We start from the raw sequence: 22584 nt of genomic DNA, 5'->3' as shown, positions 1-22584 counted from the left end.
CGGCCTTTGCAGCCACAAATGCCACGTGCGCGTTCCTTTGTGGCGGCCTTTGCAGCCACAAATGCCACGTGCGCGTTCCTTTGTGGCGGCCTTTGCAGCCACAAATGCCACGTGCGCGTTCCTTTGTGGCGGCCTTTGCAGCCACAAATGCCACGTGCGCGTTCCTTTGTGGCGGCCTTTGCAGCCACAAATGCCACGTGCGCGTTCCTTTGTGGCGGCCTTTGCAGCCACAAATGCCACGTGCGCGTTCCTTTGTGGCGGCCTTTGCAGCCACAAATGCCACGTGCGCGTTCCTTTGTGGCGGCCTTTGCAGCCACAAATGCCACGTGCGCGTTCCTTTGTGGCGGCCTTTGCAGCCACAAATGCCACGTGCGCGTTCCTTTGTGGCGGCCTTTGCAGCCACAAATGCCACGTGCGCGTTCCTTTGTGGCGGCCTTTGCAGCCACAAATGCCACGTGCGCGTTCCTTTGTGGCGGCCTTTGCAGCCACAAATGCCACGTGCGCGTTCCTTTGTGGCGGCCTTTGCAGCCACAAATGCCACGTGCGCGTTCCTTTGTGGCGGCCTTTGCAGCCACAAATGCCACGTGCGCGTTCCTTTGTGGCGGCCTTTGCAGCCACAAATGCCACGTGCGCGTTCCTTTGTGGCGGCCTTTGCAGCCACAAATGCCACGTGCGCGTTCCTTTGTGGCGGCCTTTGCAGCCACAAATGCCACGTGCGCGTTCCTTTGTGGCGGCCTTTGCAGCCACAAATGCCACGTGCGCGTTCCTTTGTGGCGGCCTTTGCAGCCACAAATGCCACGTGCGCGTTCCTTTGTGGCGGCCTTTGCAGCCACAAATGCCACGTGCGCGTTCCTTTGTGGCGGCCTTTGCAGCCACAAATGCCACGTGCGCGTTCCTTTGTGGCGGCCTTTGCAGCCACAAATGCCACGTGCGCGTTCCTTTGTGGCGGCCTTTGCAGCCACAAATGCCACGTGCGCGTTCCTTTGTGGCGGCCTTTGCAGCCACAAATGCCACGTGCGCGTTCCTTTGTGGCGGCCTTTGCAGCCACAAATGCCACGTGCGCGTTCCTTTGTGGCGGCCTTTGCAGCCACAAATGCCACGTGCGCGTTCCTTTGTGGCGGCCTTTGCAGCCACAAATGCCACGTGCGCGTTCCTTTGTGGCGGCCTTTGCAGCCACAAATGCCACGTGCGCGTTCCTTTGTGGCGGCCTTTGCAGCCACAAATGCCACGTGCGCGTTCCTTTGTGGCGGCCTTTGCAGCCACAAATGCCACGTGCGCGTTCCTTTGTGGCGGCCTTTGCAGCCACAAATGCCACGTGCGCGTTCCTTTGTGGCGGCCTTTGCAGCCACAAATGCCACGTGCGCGTTCCTTTGTGGCGGCCTTTGCAGCCACAAATGCCACGTGCGCGTTCCTTTGTGGCGGCCTTTGCAGCCACAAATGCCACGTGCGCGTTCCTTTGTGGCGGCCTTTGCAGCCACAAATGCCACGTGCGCGTTCCTTTGTGGCGGCCTTTGCAGCCACAAATGCCACGTGCGCGTTCCTTTGTGGCGGCCTTTGCAGCCACAAATGCCACGTGCGCGTTCCTTTGTGGCGGCCTTTGCAGCCACAAATGCCACGTGCGCGTTCCTTTGTGGCGGCCTTTGCAGCCACAAATGCCACGTGCGCGTTCCTTTGTGGCGGCCTTTGCAGCCACAAATGCCACGTGCGCGTTCCTTTGTGGCGGCCTTTGCAGCCACAAATGCCACGTGCGCGTTCCTTTGTGGCGGCCTTTGCAGCCACAAATGCCACGTGCGCGTTCCTTTGTGGCGGCCTTTGCAGCCACAAATGCCACGTGCGCGTTCCTTTGTGGCGGCCTTTGCAGCCACAAATGCCACGTGCGCGTTCCTTTGTGGCGGCCTTTGCAGCCACAAATGCCACGTGCGCGTTCCTTTGTGGCGGCCTTTGCAGCCACAAATGCCACGTGCGCGTTCCTTTGTGGCGGCCTTTGCAGCCACAAATGCCACGTGCGCGTTCCTTTGTGGCGGCCTTTGCAGCCACAAATGCCACGTGCGCGTTCCTTTGTGGCGGCCTTTGCAGCCACAAATGCCACGTGCGCGTTCCTTTGTGGCGGCCTTTGCAGCCACAAATGCCACGTGCGCGTTCCTTTGTGGCGGCCTTTGCAGCCACAAATGCCACGTGCGCGTTCCTTTGTGGCGGCCTTTGCAGCCACAAATGCCACGTGCGCGTTCCTTTGTGGCGGCCTTTGCAGCCACAAATGCCACGTGCGCGTTCCTTTGTGGCGGCCTTTGCAGCCACAAATGCCACGTGCGCGTTCCTTTGTGGCGGCCTTTGCAGCCACAAATGCCACGTGCGCGTTCCTTTGTGGCGGCCTTTGCAGCCACAAATGCCACGTGCGCGTTCCTTTGTGGCGGCCTTTGCAGCCACAAATGCCACGTGCGCGTTCCTTTGTGGCGGCCTTTGCAGCCACAAATGCCACGTGCGCGTTCCTTTGTGGCGGCCTTTGCAGCCACAAATGCCACGTGCGCGTTCCTTTGTGGCGGCCTTTGCAGCCACAAATGCCACGTGCGCGTTCCTTTGTGGCGGCCTTTGCAGCCACAAATGCCACGTGCGCGTTCCTTTGTGGCGGCCTTTGCAGCCACAAATGCCACGTGCGCGTTCCTTTGTGGCGGCCTTTGCAGCCACAAATGCCACGTGCGCGTTCCTTTGTGGCGGCCTTTGCAGCCACAAATGCCACGTGCGCGTTCCTTTGTGGCGGCCTTTGCAGCCACAAATGCCACGTGCGCGTTCCTTTGTGGCGGCCTTTGCAGCCACAAATGCCACGTGCGCGTTCCTTTGTGGCGGCCTTTGCAGCCACAAATGCCACGTGCGCGTTCCTTTGTGGCGGCCTTTGCAGCCACAAATGCCACGTGCGCGTTCCTTTGTGGCGGCCTTTGCAGCCACAAATGCCACGTGCGCGTTCCTTTGTGGCGGCCTTTGCAGCCACAAATGCCACGTGCGCGTTCCTTTGTGGCGGCCTTTGCAGCCACAAATGCCACGTGCGCGTTCCTTTGTGGCGGCCTTTGCAGCCACAAATGCCACGTGCGCGTTCCTTTGTGGCGGCCTTTGCAGCCACAAATGCCACGTGCGCGTTCCTTTGTGGCGGCCTTTGCAGCCACAAATGCCACGTGCGCGTTCCTTTGTGGCGGCCTTTGCAGCCACAAATGCCACGTGCGCGTTCCTTTGTGGCGGCCTTTGCAGCCACAAATGCCACGTGCGCGTTCCTTTGTGGCGGCCTTTGCAGCCACAAATGCCACGTGCGCGTTCCTTTGTGGCGGCCTTTGCAGCCACAAATGCCACGTGCGCGTTCCTTTGTGGCGGCCTTTGCAGCCACAAATGCCACGTGCGCGTTCCTTTGTGGCGGCCTTTGCAGCCACAAATGCCACGTGCGCGTTCCTTTGTGGCGGCCTTTGCAGCCACAAATGCCACGTGCGCGTTCCTTTGTGGCGGCCTTTGCAGCCACATTTTGACCGGCTTCAACTTCTTCGATTCCACTCGTTGGGCTTGTTTTGATTGCAGCACACCAACCTTGTTTGCTTCTGACAGTTGATGGATAAGGAACATAATACACTTGTCTTACATTATGGGCCAGGGCAAATGGATCAAACCGTGGATATTTTTTGCTCATACGAATGTCTACAGTATTGGATATCAAATTTATTTTAGTTCCTCTGCTAGATGGATCAAACCACTTACAGTAAAACAACACCACTTTTTTCGCATAATCTAGGAACGTGTAGTCAATTTCGTAAATATGCTCAATTATGCCATAGAAATCTTCTACTACACCACTATCAGAGACACTTTTCATACAAACTCCACTATTAATTGTTTCTTTTCCTTCAGTCCAAGATTCAGTGTGAAATTTGTATCCATTGACATAATAGGTGTGCCATTCTTTGAAACTTCTACTCGGGCCCATAGATAAGTGCCTTAAGTGGATGTTGATAGGAGTTTGTTCTTCGAGATGCACTTGTTGTTGAAACCATAATGGGAAATTTGAATGTATATCATCAGATGATTGTCCCGTATTTAAAAATGCCATGATCGATGACCATATATATGGTGAATATCAATTTAATCATATAATTAAATATAATTAATAAGAAGAGGAATTTGAAACGTACTCAATTTACGGTTTAACTTCAGTGCAGTTAATCAAAATGTGAACATGTTCCGCATTAAATACTTTGTCGCTTGGCCAGAAAATCGGAAAATCCCTACCAGCATGATGACCAGACAAGCAAAAAATTGATAAAGCATGTGGATGACGTATAACACTATTAGTAGCGTTTCTTTCGTTAACTGGTGACAACGTTTCGTTGTTGAAATAATGAGAACAAAAGTGTGTTGTTTCACGGTGAAGGTAAGATGAACAAATTGAGCCCTCAACTCTAGCTTTGTTTTTCACCGACCGTTTTGAATAACCCATGAACCTATAATATACAAAGAGATGTACAATAAGCTCTATGTATATATAAGTTGAAGCATATTGAAAATCAAGTATATGTATATATATATCACCTTTCAAATGGATGCATCCATCTATACTGAACTGGTCCACCAAGCCTAGCTTCACTTGCAAGATGCACTGAGAGATGCTCCATGGAATCAAAAAACCCAGGAGGAAATACTTTCTCCAACTTACATAGAATGATCGGAATGTCATTTTCCATCTTGATGAGATCTTTATCATAGAGTGTTGAAGAACACAAATTCTTGAAATATTGACTCACTTCAATAAGTGGGTTCAATACATGTGTCGGTAAAGCACTAAAGGCAATAGGAAGTAAACACTCTAAAAATATATGACAATCGTGACTTTTCATCCCATGCATCCTCCCATTTTCCACATCAACACATCTTGCCAAATTAGAACAATAACCGTCAGGCGTCTTCAGCTCTTTGATCCAACAATAAACAGATTTGGCTTCATCAATAGATACCTATGTCTTTTCTGGCTTTGTCATTATCTTTTGTTTTTCCTTTCACATTTATCACAGTATTAAATATGTTGTCAAAGAAATTTTTCTCAATATGCATAACATCGAGATTATGTCTCAAAAGATTATCTTTCCAATACGGTAGATCCCAAAAAATACATCTTTTTGTCCAATTGTGCCATTGTCCATAACCTTGTGGTTTACAGGCCACACCATTAACAACATGTACCTTTGGCATATCTTTTACTTTATTCCAAACTTGTTCTGATGTCAACTTAAGCGGGGGTCCTAGACTTTCTGCATAGCCCTTCATAAATGCAGCTTTGTTCCTTCTAAATGCATGATCAGCAGGTAAAAACCTACGATGCGAGTCAAACCACGATGCTTTCCCGCCAAATTTTAAAGTAAATGCTTTTGTATCTTCCATACAAATAGGACAAGCTAATTTACCATGGGTGCCCCATCCTGACAACATCCCATAAGCGGGGAAATCATTAATGGTCCACATCAATGTAGCTCTCATCATAAAATTTTCTCTCCGAGCAATATCATATGTCAAGACACCATTCCACAACCTCTTCAAATCGTCAATCAAAGGTTGTAAAAAAATATCAAAATACCAGTTGTAGGATTAGAAGGACCTGGTATCACAGCAGAACATATAAGGTTTAGACATACACATATCAGGAGGAAGATTGTAAGGAGTAACAATAACATGCCAACAAAAATAAGGAGTAGACGATGCTTGTTTGTAAGGCATAAATCCATCTGAGGATAATCCAAGTCTTACATTGCGTGGATCTGACGCAAAATCAGGATGCATTTGATCAAAGTGTTTCCATGCCTGACCATCAGACAGATGTCGCAACTCGCTTGAATTTCTTCTATTCTCATAATGCCACATCATATTTCCTACAGTTTGTATTGATGCAAACAATCTCTGCAATCTTGATACAATAGGTAGGTAAAACATTGCTTTCCTTGGAATTGATTTTCCCCTACTTACCCTAGAGTTATTCCTTTGGTGATACCTTGGTTGTTGACAAAATTTGCATTCAACTAAGTTAGCATCATTCATACCAAATTCATTGTCATAATACAACATGCAACCTTTAACACAACAATCAATCCTCTTGACACCTAATCCTAACTTTGACACTAACCGTTTCGCATCATAATAACTTTGCGGCAAACCATCTCTAACAGGTGTTGCATCTAGCATCATTTTAGTCATGAAATCCAAAGCTAAATCAGGAACATGAAATTGAGACTTTAGACCTAATAGTCTAATACACATTGATAACTTTGAGTTTGAAGAACCTTCAAACAACGGTTTATTTGTCTCTTTCAAAAGACCATAAAATCTCTGAGCTTCTTCATTGGGAAGTCCATCGGTATCGTCATATTGATCTTCATTGAATGACAAATTAACCCCAACAGCATCCGAGATCATATCATTCATCGCCTCAAAGTGTTGATAGTTATAATAATCTATACCTAACATGGTAGTACTACTTGAAGGACCTGTGTTATAATTCTCCATAGATGTACTAGTATTAGGCGCCGCTGGAGACTCTTCTCCATGATTAGTCCATCATCAATTTTAATAATGTTTTTTTTTTAAATAATTATATTAAAATCAATATATTTTAACCGTGTTTGAAACTTTTATTTATCATATATTATGTAAACACACACACACACACACACACATAAATTAAAATATATAAAATACTAACTTGATGCCGAGTGACGTCTGGCTTGAAGCTTTCACTCATGTACGATGCTTACAAGTCTTCGAAGTAATTAACAACCACTGTAAAAAAAATTCAATAATATTAATTACTTAAATCAAATCAAAAAATATAATTAAAAAACTACATATATAATATAATATATACTTACCAAAATTAAATCAAGCTTGATGAATATTTTGTGTAGAGAGAAGGTGGAGAGAATAGTTAGAAGGAGGTTTTAGAGAGAAGTTAGAAGTGAAAAAATGAAAGAGGAGTGGAGTAATATATATAGGGTATGCTTGATCCTTTGTGGCGGTCAAAGCAGCCACAATGACCAACGAATATTAGGCATTTGTGGCGGCCTGGGCGGCCAGAACGTGCCAACGGTACTATTGATGTTTGTGGCAGCCTTTGCCGCCACAAAATGTAACGGTCTAATTGTTTGTGGCGGCCTGGGCGGCCAGAAATTCCAACGTCATTGTGCTTCCTTTGTGGCGGCCTTTGCAGCCATAAATGCCAACGTTCACTTGCTTTTGTGGCGGCCTATGCAGCCACAAATGGACATCTCACTTCAGTCATTTGTGACGGCTTTGCCTCTCACAAAATTTATTTTTTGTGGCTGTAAAAGCCCTCACAAAATTCTTAAAAATTTAACTGGATTTTGTGGCTGCCTAAGCCCTCACAAAATCACAACGTTGTGATATTGTGAGGGCTTAGGCAGCTACAAAATCCAGTTAAATGTTTAAAAATTTGTGAGGGCTTTTTCAGCCACAAATAAAGACCAATTTCAATTTTGGTATTTGTGGGGGCTTTTTCGGTCACTAATTTGTGAGGGTTTTATTCAGCCACAAAATATTTATAAAGTTGGCCACAAAATAGTGTTTTTCTTGTACTGAAGTACACCCCTCTTTGAGAAACCTGGGTGTGTCATAATTGATGACAGTTACTTGTATCTTGCAACGCTGCACCATATTGATATTATTATAGGAAACAAAAAATAAATAATAGTATAATAGATTGAAATTTTTGGTGAGGTTGGAAAGTTCTCAAGTAGTACACAACAAAAACATGCATAAAACAAATTTACATCCTTGTCTATGAAGACCATTTCGACGCATTCTTGCTTACCTATGTTTATATACCACGTATTTTTTATCCTTACAACAAGAGTTAATGGTATGAACATATGTAAGACATTACTCTATGTGTTCTATCATTTGATCCCGTAGCCTCTATTTCCTTTGGTTTTCATACAAATCTCAAAGAGTGATTTGTAGGAGTCAACTATGAGCTCAACGAATAGATTTATCTTCAATGGTTAAAATTGTTGAAATCCACGAAGATAGATGTTGTCTTTCAGCAAATGAACTACCCATGCGATAAACCTATTTTCAAATGATTTTGAGATGGTTAAGCTTAATGAGGGATGTTCTACTATAGTCTTGAAATAAATGCCCCCTAAGCTTAAGGATCCTGGTAGTTTTACTATTCCGTGAACTATTAACAACTCTTATTTTGAAAAAACACTTTGTGATTTGGGAGCTAGTATTAATTTGATGGATTTGCTTGTTTTTAGGAACTTGGACTTAGAAGAACCCCAACCGACTAACATTTCTCTACACCTAGTTGACATATCTATTGCCCACTCTCGTGGTATAATAAAGGAATTGTTAGTAAAAGTGGATAAGTTTATTTTCATGCGGATTTTGTTGTTTTAGATATGGAGGGAGATCAGGAAGTACTTATATATGGTAGACCCTTCTTGGCCATCGAAAAAACATTGGTCGATGTTCAGAAGGGAAAATTAACTTTGAGATTGGGTGATGTATATATAACCTCACTTATTAGCCCAGGGGTTACTCACACTAGCAATCAGATGAAAGGTGGGGTGAAGTGTTGTTTCACTAAGTAGCTTAGGGATTACTTGCACTAATAGTTAAGCCAAAGGTTGAATGGTCTCAAATTAAAGAAAAAAAGAAGTGTTGTATCACTTAATAGCTTAGGGATTATTTGCACTAATAGTCAAGCCAAAGGTGGAAAGAAATTAAATTTAAAAGAAAAGAAAAAATGTCATGAGTAAAAGGTTGAGTTGTCTAGTTAAATCAAAGAAAAATGTCCCTGGTACTTGAGAAAAATAAACCTATGTGTTCTATGTTAAGGATGAAACTTTATGAATGAGAAGAATTAAATTAATTGATTGAAGAAAGTCTGAAGGCATTGAATTCTAAGAAGCAATGAGGTTAACCACACACATACTTTGATCTATTGGAATTCATTTTACTTTGATCTTGCTCAAATTAAATAAATAAAAAAAAATCAATTATGATGTTCTTTATACTTTAACTTTGTCTTAGAACGATACTTTTCTTGAGGACAAGCAAAGGTTGAGTGAGGGGAGTTGATAAACCTTTTTTTTATAGGATTTAAGAGGATATTTACATTCTACTTTATCTTATTTTATAGTTTTGATTTCAACTTATTTTTATGTATTCATTTATTTATTATATTTGCATAGTTGATAATATAATTCAAACTGGTTACACCTACTAAGATTTTAGTGCAAAAATATCAATTTTAATATGTCAACTTATGAGTGCAAGAAGGAGGTTTATTTCACACTTCAAGGAGATTGAATTTTATAATAAGAAAATGTTGGCAAAGAAGGGGAAGGTTGTTGCATAAAATTAGGATGTTCTTGCTATCATAAAAAGGGAAAAACATTCAAAAACAAAGGGCACACACTATCATTAAAGAAATGAGAAACATAATCGGATGCTTGAGAAAATTAGAAATTACACTTTGGAAACTTAAGAGTGCTTTGAGTTAGAGTAAAGTGTCTCAAATTTTGGAGGAAAAAAATCATACCCTTTGAGGGTTTTATTTTTTCACTTAATTGATGAACACTTCTATTATTTCCTTTATTTTCTATATGTAAATGAGTAACTAAGCTCTCCTCTAGGGTCATTGGTAAATCTCGTGATTAAGATAGCTTTTTACTATGCCTTATTTTTAAATTCTAGTTTTATTTTAGATTTTTGTTGTTTATCTCAATTAAATTATTCTATTGTTTTATTTACATGTTAGGGATGACCGACCTTTTCATGCCTTAATCAATCAATTGACTAGTGACCAACTACAATTAATCGGTAGATCTATAAGATAATTGAGATTAAAATTCTTGTATGATGAAACATAGATACTGATCTTTCAATCAATCAACCTCTCGATTCTTTATGTTTTCTCTTAATTATATTTTTTGTATGATCAATCAAAGAATTAATTTAGGAAAACAAATATTACATTGAATGATGAATCTTTGTTAATAGTTTTAAAGAGGGATTGATACTTGAGAAAATAAATAAAATTTCATATAAAACTAGGACTTAGGTTTACAAGTGATACCTTAACCCTAGGTTTACTTTCCATTAAATCAAAGTTGTGTTGTTATATACTTTAGTTATAATTTTTATGTTATCATTATGTTATTGTTATCGCGAACCAACAATAATTTTTATTAGCCTAAGTAATATAAAATCTTGATTAGTTTGGTAGTTGTTAAATTAACCTATGTGAATATGATAGTCTTATATAATACTACTTGACAAACCTATACACTTTCAAAATTTTGCGCAACAACATGTTTGACCCTAAAGTAAAAAGATCGTACCCTAAAGGATCTTCAACTGAAACATCTCAAAAGACACTTCCTCCTTGTATTAAAGAATAAATGGTTATGTCAAAAAAAAAAAAAAAGAGCGAAGCACATAACAAAAATAGTAATTTTGAAAAATCCAAGAACACATCAAAAAGCATGAATGAAAAACCCTCTCAATAGAGAGTTATTAGAATTGATGTAAATTAGTCAAAGTGTTTTCATACCTTGGATCTGATATATGATTGAACATGTAACATCCTCTCAATAAGAGTAAGAATTCTAAAAACATACTTTGTTTCATACTTTGTAAATCAACCTGATAATGGTACAACCCTCTCATTCTCAAAGAGGTACCTGAAAAGGTACAACGACCCTCATGAGGCTCAACAACGCGATGCCAATACCTTGAAGAATGATTCTGGAAACGAAAGTCTGGAGTGGATATAGAAAAATACTCAAAGCCTGAATTGGAAGAGTAAAGAATACTTGTACAACTATTTAATGGAAATAGTGGATTAAACCGAGGTAGCAACAATTTGTTGTGAACTAGTATAAAAATATTTGTGTCTCTTTAGTCTCTTTTAGTTATCATATTTTAGTTCTTTATGATTAAACCTTACTCTCTCTAAACATCTTTCAATAGTAAGTTGAATATTTCATGGTTTACCTTATTAAAATTTGAACTTGATTCATATACATCATAAAAATTAAAACTTTCATCATTTATAATATAAAAATCCAAACTTAATTCATATACATCATAAAACTTAAAACTTTTATCTATTATCATATAAAAATTGGACTGTGATTCATATACATCATAAAAATTGAATCTTTTATCCTGTCCAATATAAAAGCTTAAACTTTCTACATATATCTCATAAAAATTAAAACCTTCAATTCATACATAAAAAAAAAAAAATAAAAAAAAAATAAAAAACTTAAACTATGATCATAAAATTGTGTACTACATATTAACTTAATAAAAATTAGAGTTTTGGTATTTTAGTTTACCAGTCTATGTTTATTGCTTTTAATGCGGAAAATCACAATTATCTATTTCATGACATTTAAGTGAGAGTCTAACTAAGATTTCTACGGGGAAAACCTCCTTACCTTTGTCGAGTGTTTCCTAGCAAAAGATTCTAAGTCCCACAAAGAGGTAAACAACACGAACAAGAGAGATTAAGAGTGTGCTTGATGAGATATAGATGAATGGCGGATAAGAGGTTAGAAAATTGGTTTTAATGTTTCAAGGGTGATGATAGTGATGTAAAAAAAAAGGTAGAGAGTCTAGAGTTCCTTTCTATTTTATGTTTCTTGAAGGAGTAGTTTTGTAGTCTTTAGGCAAAACGAGGGAGTGAATGCGTGAGACTAAGAGAGAAAGGAGGAGGAGTTTGTAAACACCGGAGAAATAAAGAGAGTAAAGATTGGGCCCAAAAATAAATTAATTATTTCCCTAATGCAAGACAATTAAGACAAATAATGGGGAAATCAATCGTCATTATTGTCCATTTTCCATTCAATGATTCTATAAAAGCTTAACATGACTACCTCCCAAAATTATATTTGATCGCAGTCTTCTTTATTTTCTTTTAATTTCAAAACAATGGCTAATTTAGATAAAAGCAATATAATCTCCTTCACTTATATAAACTTTTAAAATTGGAATGCAAAATTCAACTTCAACTTAGACCAATTCTTTTAAGTCCAAGGAATTAAATGAGTCATGGTTTGGTAAAAAGGATTAAATAGTTATAGATGATAATTATGTTCTCCTATCTCATGCTCTTGGTCAGTGACATGAGTAGGTACATTCTAATATTTCAACTTACTAACACTCCCATAAATACGGTCATGCCCCATATTGAAGTTGAATAAGAAAAGAGAAGTTTGAATTATGACTCTTTTAAACTTTAGTTCTTGCATTTTAATTGGTGTTGTACTGAAGAATAAAATTGGTAATCAAAAGTTGATTAGTAAGCTTCTAACTTATCAAAATGTTATGGATAGTTTATATGAAATTAAAAGGTTGTAAATGAAAACAATGATAATGAAGTATGATATGTGCATGCAAATAATTAAAGATAAGGGAGAAAAAGTTCACACAAAAAATTATATTGGTTCACCCAACTTAGGTTAATTCAACCCTCACAATTTTGAGATTTTTACTATGTGTTTTATTACTAGAACTTTCTCATTCGCACCTTTTTCTCTTAGAACAATTACAACATTCAGCTTCCAATCTAGAAAGGATTTTTTACATCCACTTTTCAATCCAGAAAGGATTTTACAACCACTTTTCAAACTAGAAATCATTTTTACATTCACCTTTCAAACCGAAAAGTGTTGAGGGTTGTATAAAATCATTTTAAACCAGTTAAAAGTGTTGAGAGTTATATTTGGATGATTGAAGTTTTGATCTTACTACTGAAATCAATTTTGAATTTTCATGATGATTTTAAAATACTAGGAATATCTATATTATTAGCAATAGTAATTCTTGAATATTCAAAGTTGGTTGAACTTTAAAAAAGTTAGAGTATTTTAAAAAAAACAAATTGTAAACGAATTAAAGTTAATTTATTTTATAAAAGGAAAAAAAATAATTTTATGTATGAATTGTTGTTGTTTTATTTTAGAGAATTAAATTGTGTGAGAGTTGTGTTGATTTATAAAAAATAAAATATATATTTATAATGATTTTATTAAAAATTTAAAGTAGCCGAAAATTTACTCAAAGTTTTACTGTGTTTTTTTTAAGGAAATTTAGAAGGTTTGTTGTAGTAATAGTTTTGAAAACATAAGTAAATAAATTGGAACTATTTTAGAAGTTTTGATGAATTGAAATCTATTTTGTTTATAATGGTCTAAATTTTCTTTCAAAATATAGGTTGACAATAATAATTTTGAGTGTGCTTAAATATTTATGAAGGTGTTTTTGATGATTAAAGTATGAGTAAAATTTAAGCAATATTATTGATTTTAAAAATAGTTTAAAAATACATGTGAATTATTTTTTATTTTTTATTTAGACATGTGATTTATTGAAAAACAATTCAAGAAAAAGTTTTGAATTATGAAAGAAAAAAAATTATTATTTAATGGGACTAAATGATTAGTGATACTTTTATAATAATTTAAGTGCAAAATTAAATTTTAGAATATTGTTTAACTTGAAAATGATTATGCACTACCTGATTCATTTTTGTTTGCTAGTGTTATATTATCTTCTAATAACTAGTTACGTATTTTATTTGCTATTCGAAAAATCTTTGTTATAGTTTGTTTTAAGTGATGAGGATTAGTTTAAAAGAAAATTAATTGGGATAAATTTGAAGTAATTAAACTACTATGAGAATATGTTACATTTCAGAATTAGTGTTGAGTTTTGAATTAAACGTAAAATCATTGTGTCAATTGTTGAATTAGTTATGTGAAATTATCTCTGATTCTGGTGTTTCAAGTGTTGAAAGTTGGTGTATACAGTTTAGAATAATCAAAAAATGTTTAAAAGTGAGATAATTATATTCTCTTTTTTATTGTTGATTATATATTGATGTGAGTGTCACTTTTTTTTTGTTACTACATGTAAATTATAAATAAACTATTGTTCCAGAATAATCAAGAGAGTTTTTAACTTGAACTATAGAGTAAAAATTGTGACACCACCTTCTTTCTCTTAATCCATGTTAAAATGTCTTTTAATTATCTATCATTAAATTTGAATGAATAATTTATTTTAGATAGTTGACTCTATGAGTAAAACAGATTAGTTATTCAATGACTCATTATAGTACAAGGTCGTCCAAATTAAAGGACAATTAATGAATAACGGTAAAAAAGTTGCTAAAATCTGTTCAACAACTATATTGTCGTGGTACTATAAATAATATTTACAGATAAAAATCTGAAAAGTCAGCCAACACTTGAATTCAAAATCCTTATTTTTTTAAAGGTTAAATTACATTTGTGGTCCTTTAATTTAATCTCAGGTAACGTTTTAGTCCTTTATCTTTTTTTTTTTTTTCCGACTTGGTCCTTTATTTTAATTTTAAGTGACAATTTGATATTTTATGTTTTAAAATTTCAACAATGTTATCCTTTTTTATACAAAAATTCAAAAAAAAAAAATTCAATCAAAACTCATAAAATTAATTATATTCTTCAATATAATACAAATTTCATCAAATTCGTAATGCAAATCTTCAAATAAACTCATATTTTCATACTTTATTTGATATTGTTAGGAATAAAGGACTAAATCGGGAAGAAAAAAAAAAGATAAAGGACTAAAACGTTACCTGAGATTAAGTTAAAGGACCACAAATGTAATTTAACCTTTTTTAAATGTTATTTCACTTTATTTTTTTCTTAAATTTATTATTATTTTCGAAAAAGAGTTGAAACTTTGCATATTTCCCAAAAAACATTTTCTATAATGTAATTGATCCAGCAGTGGCTGTCTCGTCAAAAAACTAGAAGTATACCTAGTGGTAAATAGGAATATTTTTATAGATTTTAATGGATAATCTTTGAGATTGAAACGTTATGGAAGTAATATAAATATTTATGTTAATATTATTTTCCACGAATTGTTTTACAATCATTTCACTGCAAGTTTTTTAAATGAAATAAGGTTTTTGAACTTATATTGTGTTTTTACAAAATGAATTTATTGAAATTACTCTTTAACATTGAAAAGTGGTATAAAACTCAATTCAAATCACTTATTTATTGGGTTTCTTTGAATTTATCCTTAAAATCTGGTTCTGACATGTAAACAATGGTTTGGATTTCACTTCGTCGCATAATGAGCTTACGCGTCGCAATGTGATGATCCGTGTTTGCAAATTTATACTGCATCGCATGAGAACTTGTACATGACGATACCAAGCAAAGCGTTCAAGATTCAAATTTTTAATTCATCGCACGACAATGCCAATCCGTCATTTGGCAATGGCAAACATTGCTCTAGCTAGGTTGGGGACTGACATTGGTCTTGCATGACGAGACGTACCATATTTTTGCAAAGCTTACCATTTCTAAGGTTATACACACATCCCATCTTCCTCAAACACTCAATATTTAATATCAACATATTTAAAACAAGTCATCAACATCATAACCAAAATCATTCATAATACATTTAATTTAGAAAATGAGGTCGTTAAACTTTTATAGCAATTGGTTAGGTAGTTTGGGTGGAAAAGTTGTTAATTTGGTAACCGTCCTACACGATTATGATGAGTAGTGTAGCGTGTAATGGAGGTTACCATTGTTTTGTTCAATTACTAAAGTAGTGATGGTGATTCGTGTGTTTTTTGTTACAAAAAATTACTCTAATTGTGACACTATTTGTCCAATAAAATATAAATGACGTTGAAACGGGATAAATAAATATTTAGTGTTTGGGCCTTGGTTTGGTTCATGCCCTTTAGTTCTAGACAAGAAAAGGAATTATAAAGCATTTCCTAGACAATAAGCACATATGTGAATTAATTAATTTGTGAGTGTTATCCCTTTGGAAAAAAATTGATATTATTAATCTTGTTTATCTTACACAGTGTCATCCCCAGTTCAAGAACATCTCCAATCTCATACCTTAACCAGACCAATTATGTGACCAATTTCTTATCTAGTCCAATTTTGTTTTTGTTTCACACACGTTAGTCTCTTAGATATCTCTCCAACTACCATCTGAGTTAAGTTGTACATTCAGAACATTTGGTCCAATTTTTTAAACAAATGATTTGCCATATGGCAAATATCCAAAAACCATGGGATAACAATTTATGACAGGTAAAACCCTCAAAATCTATGTCTATATTAATAACTGCAAAGAAAAAGAAGTCAGATATTAAATACTCAAAATGATTAAGGGCAAACCAAAAAAGAAAACTAAAAGAAGAAGGAGAAATATACAGTATGTTATTATGTGAGCTAATACAATGCTTTTGTTCATAGTTAATCAAGTTCTCCGATCATCAATGGTCAAAACGCAGCGTTTCTGTCTCTGGCAAAGAAACAGCTTGCCAAGCCGAAGCTGCAATGAGAGGGCGGCTATGCCAACCCAATGTCAAGCTCCCTTGGTTTTCTTCCACACAGTAACCCTCCGCAGAGAATAGAGTTAACAGCATACTGGCTTGCTTGAACGCGTTCGAACCCAAATGCAGCGGTCTGAACCCGGCTTTCCCGAGCCGCTCCCTCCACTTAACCAATGGTTCATGTCTCTCAATCCGAGCCGGTCCCTCGCAACACACCACGTTGCATATCTCCCTCTGCAGATATATCTCAGCCATAGCCTTATCCGGTTCAACCGGACACGCTTCGAGCGAGTCGAAAACGGTCGAGTAATAATGTAGTGCCTCCGTGAATCGTTCCAAAAACCCATCCTTGTTATGGTTAGCTTCCTGCTCCACAACCGTCATGATTTTCGGGTTCAAACTCCGGATCCAACCCAATACCGTTTCAATACCCGAAGAAATCGGGTCGGATTGAGATCCAAGGAGACGGTGAAGCTGCATAATTGAGTTTACCGCCACAGCTTCCTTAGAACTCACCTGAAGCATCCACGGCTTAACATCCTCGAGCCGCCATGCCGCAACTCCACGAAACGCAAATCTAACGTTGACAGAGCGAGCTAGTTCAGCGAGCCGCAGTCCAATTTCGCGGAGGTTGTCACGGTCGTCCGGCGACGGCGGACCAATGCCGGTGAGACGCAGAAAAGGAGGTCCACCAGGACGAAGCGCAAGAGCTTGAATTAGCGCCGGCCATTGAAGACCGTGCATGAGGTTGAAATCAATGACGTGGACGCAATCGTGGCCGTTGAAAGCTTCCAGTATGGCTTGATTGGCTGTGAAGTGAGCGAATTTGAGGTAAGGGCAAGCCTCGTAGTAGTGATGATAAAGAACATCGTTCTCATAAAGTGAAGCAGAGATAATATTGTTTTGACCGAAGATTCGACGGTTCAAAGCATCGATGAAATATCCAGCGACTTTCCCGATGCCGCAATTGATGTTCATGTGGGCTAACAACCCTTGCATGCCTTCGATTAGTGAGCCAGCCAATGGTAAGTTGCCTCGTTGCAGGGAATCGGCACACGTCATCAGCATGTGGACCAGCTTTATCGCCGAATCTTCTTCGACGGTAGCCACCACCTTTAGTTGGTGGTCTTGTGGCGGAGCTGCTGCGAGATCTGGTAGTTCCGAAAAGTCGTATGGTAAAGAGGCAGTGTGGTCAAATTCAGAGAGAAGATTGTCCACCCAATTGCCAATGTCGGAGGGATCGTAGTGGACAGTATCCGAAGCGATTTGAGAAATGTCGCTGGATGAGTTCACGATCACGTTCTCTAATCGTTCGATATTCTGAGCTACTTGATGTAGCTCTGATGACCGGACTTTGTAGCCAACACCGGCAAGGAGACCATCGATGTCTTTTGTCTTAGTTCCTTCGGAGGGGGAAGAAACTGAAACTGTCTCCATATAGTATGAAAATAAAAATAAATATAATTCAGAATTGATTACTCAACTTTGAAGAAGTAGTGAGTGCTTATATGTAGGTGTTAGCTAGGAGAGAGTGAGGGAAGAAGAGTGTAGAGTGGTGGGCTTGGGAGTGGGGAAATTAATCAAGTAGTGAAAAAGAGGTAGGGGGAAGAAAGTGATGTGTGAGGAAATTAAGGGAGAAGCTGGGTTGTGTAATGTATGACCATGATGGGTTACTAATTTGTGTTGAGTAGCTATCTGTAGTGCTAGCATATCATATTTGATTGATACTACTACTTATATAATTTCTACTTTTTTAAAAGGTACCCTAATGTCCCGGTAGCGTGCCTTCAATTTTTAGGAGCCTAAAGGTAGCAAAGGTGGCCTTGGATAATTTAGATGCTGCTAGTCCTATATTGGGATTTGGGTTGAGAGGATTAGTAATTGACTCCACAAGTGGTTCCTTCTGGGTCTACCAGCATTCAGTACCACACCACCACCATTAACCATTGTGATTCGTTACGATTTTCCGGGGCCAGAGAGTACTACAGTACAATACCCTAAACTGTAAAAAAAATATAAGCGTAAAATATTACTATACAAATACTACTGTTGTTTACAGTTTACCTGGCCATCCTAAAATGTCAAATAAATAATAAACAGGAATGTGATAACATGTTGATTCCGATTTACTCTAATTCCAACTTGGGAATACTGTTATTTCACATGCTGCTATTCAATTTGTTTTTGAATTTATTTGCTTTCTTATAACTGCTAAGCTAGCAGGTGATTTGTATTGATTTCAAAGATGAGAAACAACCTGACACTTGACAGCACCTTGCTTTCACGAGCTTGTTTTCTTACTTTCTTCATTTAGCACCCACGGTATACTGCAGATAAACTGTCCTTCAGAGGCTACAGCATAAAGAAATTAGCATACATCAACTCATCTAGCATTAGAATTGAACATGTGATTTTCGATACCCGACCCATGAGGCAGAGAGGTTGATGGGTCATATTTAAGTTTCCCAGTTTCAACATTATCTATTTGTTGTGCTCATTCTATGCGGTTCACTAATTAGAGAATGCTTAACTGTTTAGGTGAAAATATTAGTAGTATTGTCTCTGTCTTTTGCCTCAAATAATTAGGAGTTTAAGTTTAGTGGTATATTAATACAAATATAACACATGCCTGAATTCAGAAAACCTCTTTTGAGTGTAATGAACTCAATGTTAAGTTGTCATTATCCAACTACTTATTAAGTGTCCCAATTAGATTCATATTAAAAGCTTGTAAAGTTTTAATATTCTGTTGTGTAAAGTCACTTTGTGTATTGCTCTCAACAAAAAAGGTTTGAGCATAATTTTAAATTGTGGTCCGTAACTGCAATTGTAGGTACAATCTTTTAGATTTTGAAGTATCTGCAATAACACCGTAGCTGCAATTTAGACTGCATTTTCCTCCGTTATAAAAGTTCGCACTGTAACCGCAACCGTAATTTAAAATCATGAGTTTGAGTGAAACTCTCTTTGTATGCTTGTCTTATCCTAATCTATGCTGCTTAATAATTTGCAAGATTTGTGTGTGCGTAATGCAATGCTTTTATGTCATATGAATAACTTAATAATTTGCACGATTTGTGTGTGTAATGCAATGCTCTTAAGTCATATGTATAATCTGATCAAATTTTCTACAATTAAAATTGTAGGTATCTTTTTCCTTGTATGTTTTTCTTTTGCAAGTGGCCCAATTTGCTTCTATCTCTGTTAAGCCCCAACTTAATTGTTACTAAAAAATAAGATTAATTTGCATTATTTGGTACCTAAAAGTACAGTCTTTCGTTCAAGTAGAACGTCATGGTAACTAGAATATTCTACTCATAGCCATGTGTCACAGAAAGGCATCTAAGGTATAATTGCTGCTAAATTCATTTTAAAAACTATAGTATACATTATCATATGAAGTTACATCTAACAGCAAAATAAAGAATGTGCTTATTATCGTAATCACGACAAGAGTTTAATTAGATACTAATTTAATCGCGATATTCACAACTTAGCTACTTAAATTAATTGGGTACCCTGCCTGCCTTGGCCTTATATAAGAACAATTCTTTTTATGAGATTGAGAAGGACTTGTTCAACTAAATTTAAACAAAGATCCTAATTATCTATACCCTCCATCGTTCTCACAAAGACGTAGAGATTCAGGCATTACGTTATTAGTGTAGTGAAGAGTTGCCGGTTAATTAATTCGATGTGACAATTTAATCAACAGGGTTTCTGCTTATATTCAAATGCCCTGTTGCTACATATACCGTGTTTTGAGATCCTTAAGGAGATAAATTTCGTGTAAGCACAAGCAATTATTGAAGAGTTTATTCTATTCATTCTATAATAATAACTTTTTTTTTAATCAATCCTTTAATGATAATTTGGGAATAAATAAAATCTAGGTGTGATTGCGGTGCGGTTTAGATGGGTTATGAAGTAAAAATTCATTCCATATTAAAATATTTATGGTTCAAAATTTGAATGCAATTTTTAAAAAATTTGTATATGAACTAATGCGATTTAAATTTGTTTTCTTATTTTAAAAGTCGAAAGTTTTTGTTCACTCCTATGATTTTTTAACTATAAACTGATGACGTGAGATATTTTAAATAACGTGACATATAATAAGATGATATAAAATGATTGAAATGAATGTCGTAAAAACTTAGATTTCAACTTCAAAATTTTTTTATATTTTTAATCTAATTAATGATATATAAATAATTAATGAATTTAGATGTTCTATATCATAGATTATATGTCACGTCATTAAAATATGTCAAATCGTTGTTTTTTAGTTTAAAAATATGAGAGAGGGATCAAAATTGTCGACTTTTAAAATAGGAGAATCAATTTCGTGAATTGATAATAATAGAGTAGCCAAAACTACAATTAAGCCTAAAAACAATAATTTAAAATTTGATTTTGAAAAATGGATATTAAATTTGATCCGAATGATTTTAACAAAAATTATCTAAATACATCCAATAATATTTAGTTTTATGCAATTTTGTTTGATTTTAAAAAATGAATATGAAATTTGATTTGAATGGCTTTCACAAAAATAATCTAAATACATCCAGTGATATTTGGTTTTGTGCAGTTTTTGAAATTTTTTGAATTGATTTGTGGTTTTTATTTATTAATTTGTAGTTTATTAAGGTAGATTTAGACGTGAACACTCTAATAAAAACATTACTGTTATATAATTATCGTCCAAGTAATTAATAATTTTGAATTATAAACAAAGTGTTTTTAGAGAATCTCAAAATCTTGACCGAAAAATTTACTAAATTTTACTTGTTTTCTTATCAAACTTTAAATTATCAGAATTTATTTCTTTTGAAAAAAAAAATAATTAAAAGAAAGAAAGACAGAGATATCAATAACTTGTTTTCCTTCAAACTTTAAAAATTATTTTTTCCTACAAAAAGTTTAACTTTAGAAATTCTTAAAATTATAAGCGACACTCATTTAATACTTATTAAACGTTATTAACTCAATGATGTTACTCTTAAAATCTTATTTAGGTAGTTTAAATTTCATCTTCCAATAACTTTTTTATTTTTATTTTTATAAAATAAATATTACCTCCGATAGTTTTTAACTATAGAATTAGAGTTGGTTACACAAATAAATTAAATTATTAAATTTTATTCTATCATTCTCATAATACAAATAAAAAAAAATTAAAGAAAGTGAGTACATATATAGTCAAAAATTTGAACCACGTAGTTCATTTTTTTCGCTCATTATTACTTATATTATGAGACAAGATACTGCTTTTCATTTGCAATTTCATCTTTTCAACTTACTTATTTTTTATGAAGCTCATAAATAAACCCCAAAATAGATACGTACGTGTATCGAATACGTATATTATATGATACTTCACAAATAGTTGTGAATATGTATATCAGAAGTATTTGAATTATTACTTTTATTAAAAAAATAATTTATCTGATGCTTTTGAAATACTTCACGAATATTCGTAAATAGGTATCCTATAAAAATAAAAGAAATAAAGAATGTGAGACAACTATTTTGAAACATCAATTTTAAAACTATATCGTATACTAAATTTTAAAAATTTCACCTTTTTGTGTATCCTATTGTATCGTACCACATCCGTACCAGTACTAAGTATCAGATTTCATAGTTTATTTATTTGTCTATAATAAATAAGAAAAGATCCATCACAAAAAATAAATTAAAAAAGATAATTTAAAAAAATAATATTTAATACTATTTTAAAATTTAAAAACAAAAAATAATAATAAATATTTTGTTTTTGAAATAATAAACGGAGGAAATAATAATGACGAATATTAATTTTGGAGGATGCAATAACTTTTTATATTATAACATAATACTAAATGATACGTATCATTATACCAAATAACTTCAAATGTCTTTAATTATAAACAACATTTGAGAAGAAAAAAAAAATCATTAAATATAAGCCTATTTTAAATTACAAGATCCATTCATTAATTTTTTTCAATCATACCACTATTAATACTATTAATTCATTTTGAAAGATATTTTTGATAAAATAAATTATATTCATTGATTCAAATTGATAAAATACATCTATTAAAAATAAATTTAAAACTAAAAAAGATTAAATATACGAACAAAATCACAACATCCAAATTAATAACACTATACAAAAA

General features: G+C 35.9%; 1 protein-coding gene across 1 annotated transcript; it reads right to left on the bottom strand.

The window, feature by feature from the left end:
- Positions 1–16213: 16213 nt before the first annotated feature.
- On the bottom strand, positions 16214–19015 carry LOC101508270 (protein SLENDER RICE1-LIKE 1-like). Its single transcript, XM_027336944.2, has 2 exons — positions 18675–19015; positions 16214–18419 (listed from the first exon to the last, which is right to left on the bottom strand). Exon 2 carries the CDS (start codon positions 17852–17854, stop codon positions 16358–16360), a length of 1497 nt encoding a protein of 498 aa, XP_027192745.1. The 5' UTR covers positions 17855–18419; positions 18675–19015; the 3' UTR covers positions 16214–16357.
- Positions 19016–22584: the final 3569 nt, after the last annotated feature.

This window comes from Cicer arietinum, chromosome 1 (genome assembly GCF_000331145.2).
Source record: "Cicer arietinum cultivar CDC Frontier isolate Library 1 chromosome 1, Cicar.CDCFrontier_v2.0, whole genome shotgun sequence".
Lineage (NCBI taxonomy): Eukaryota > Viridiplantae > Streptophyta > Magnoliopsida > Fabales > Fabaceae > Cicer > Cicer arietinum.
Note: the sequence above shows the minus strand (reverse complement) of the source record. Positions and strands in the feature narration are given on the sequence as shown.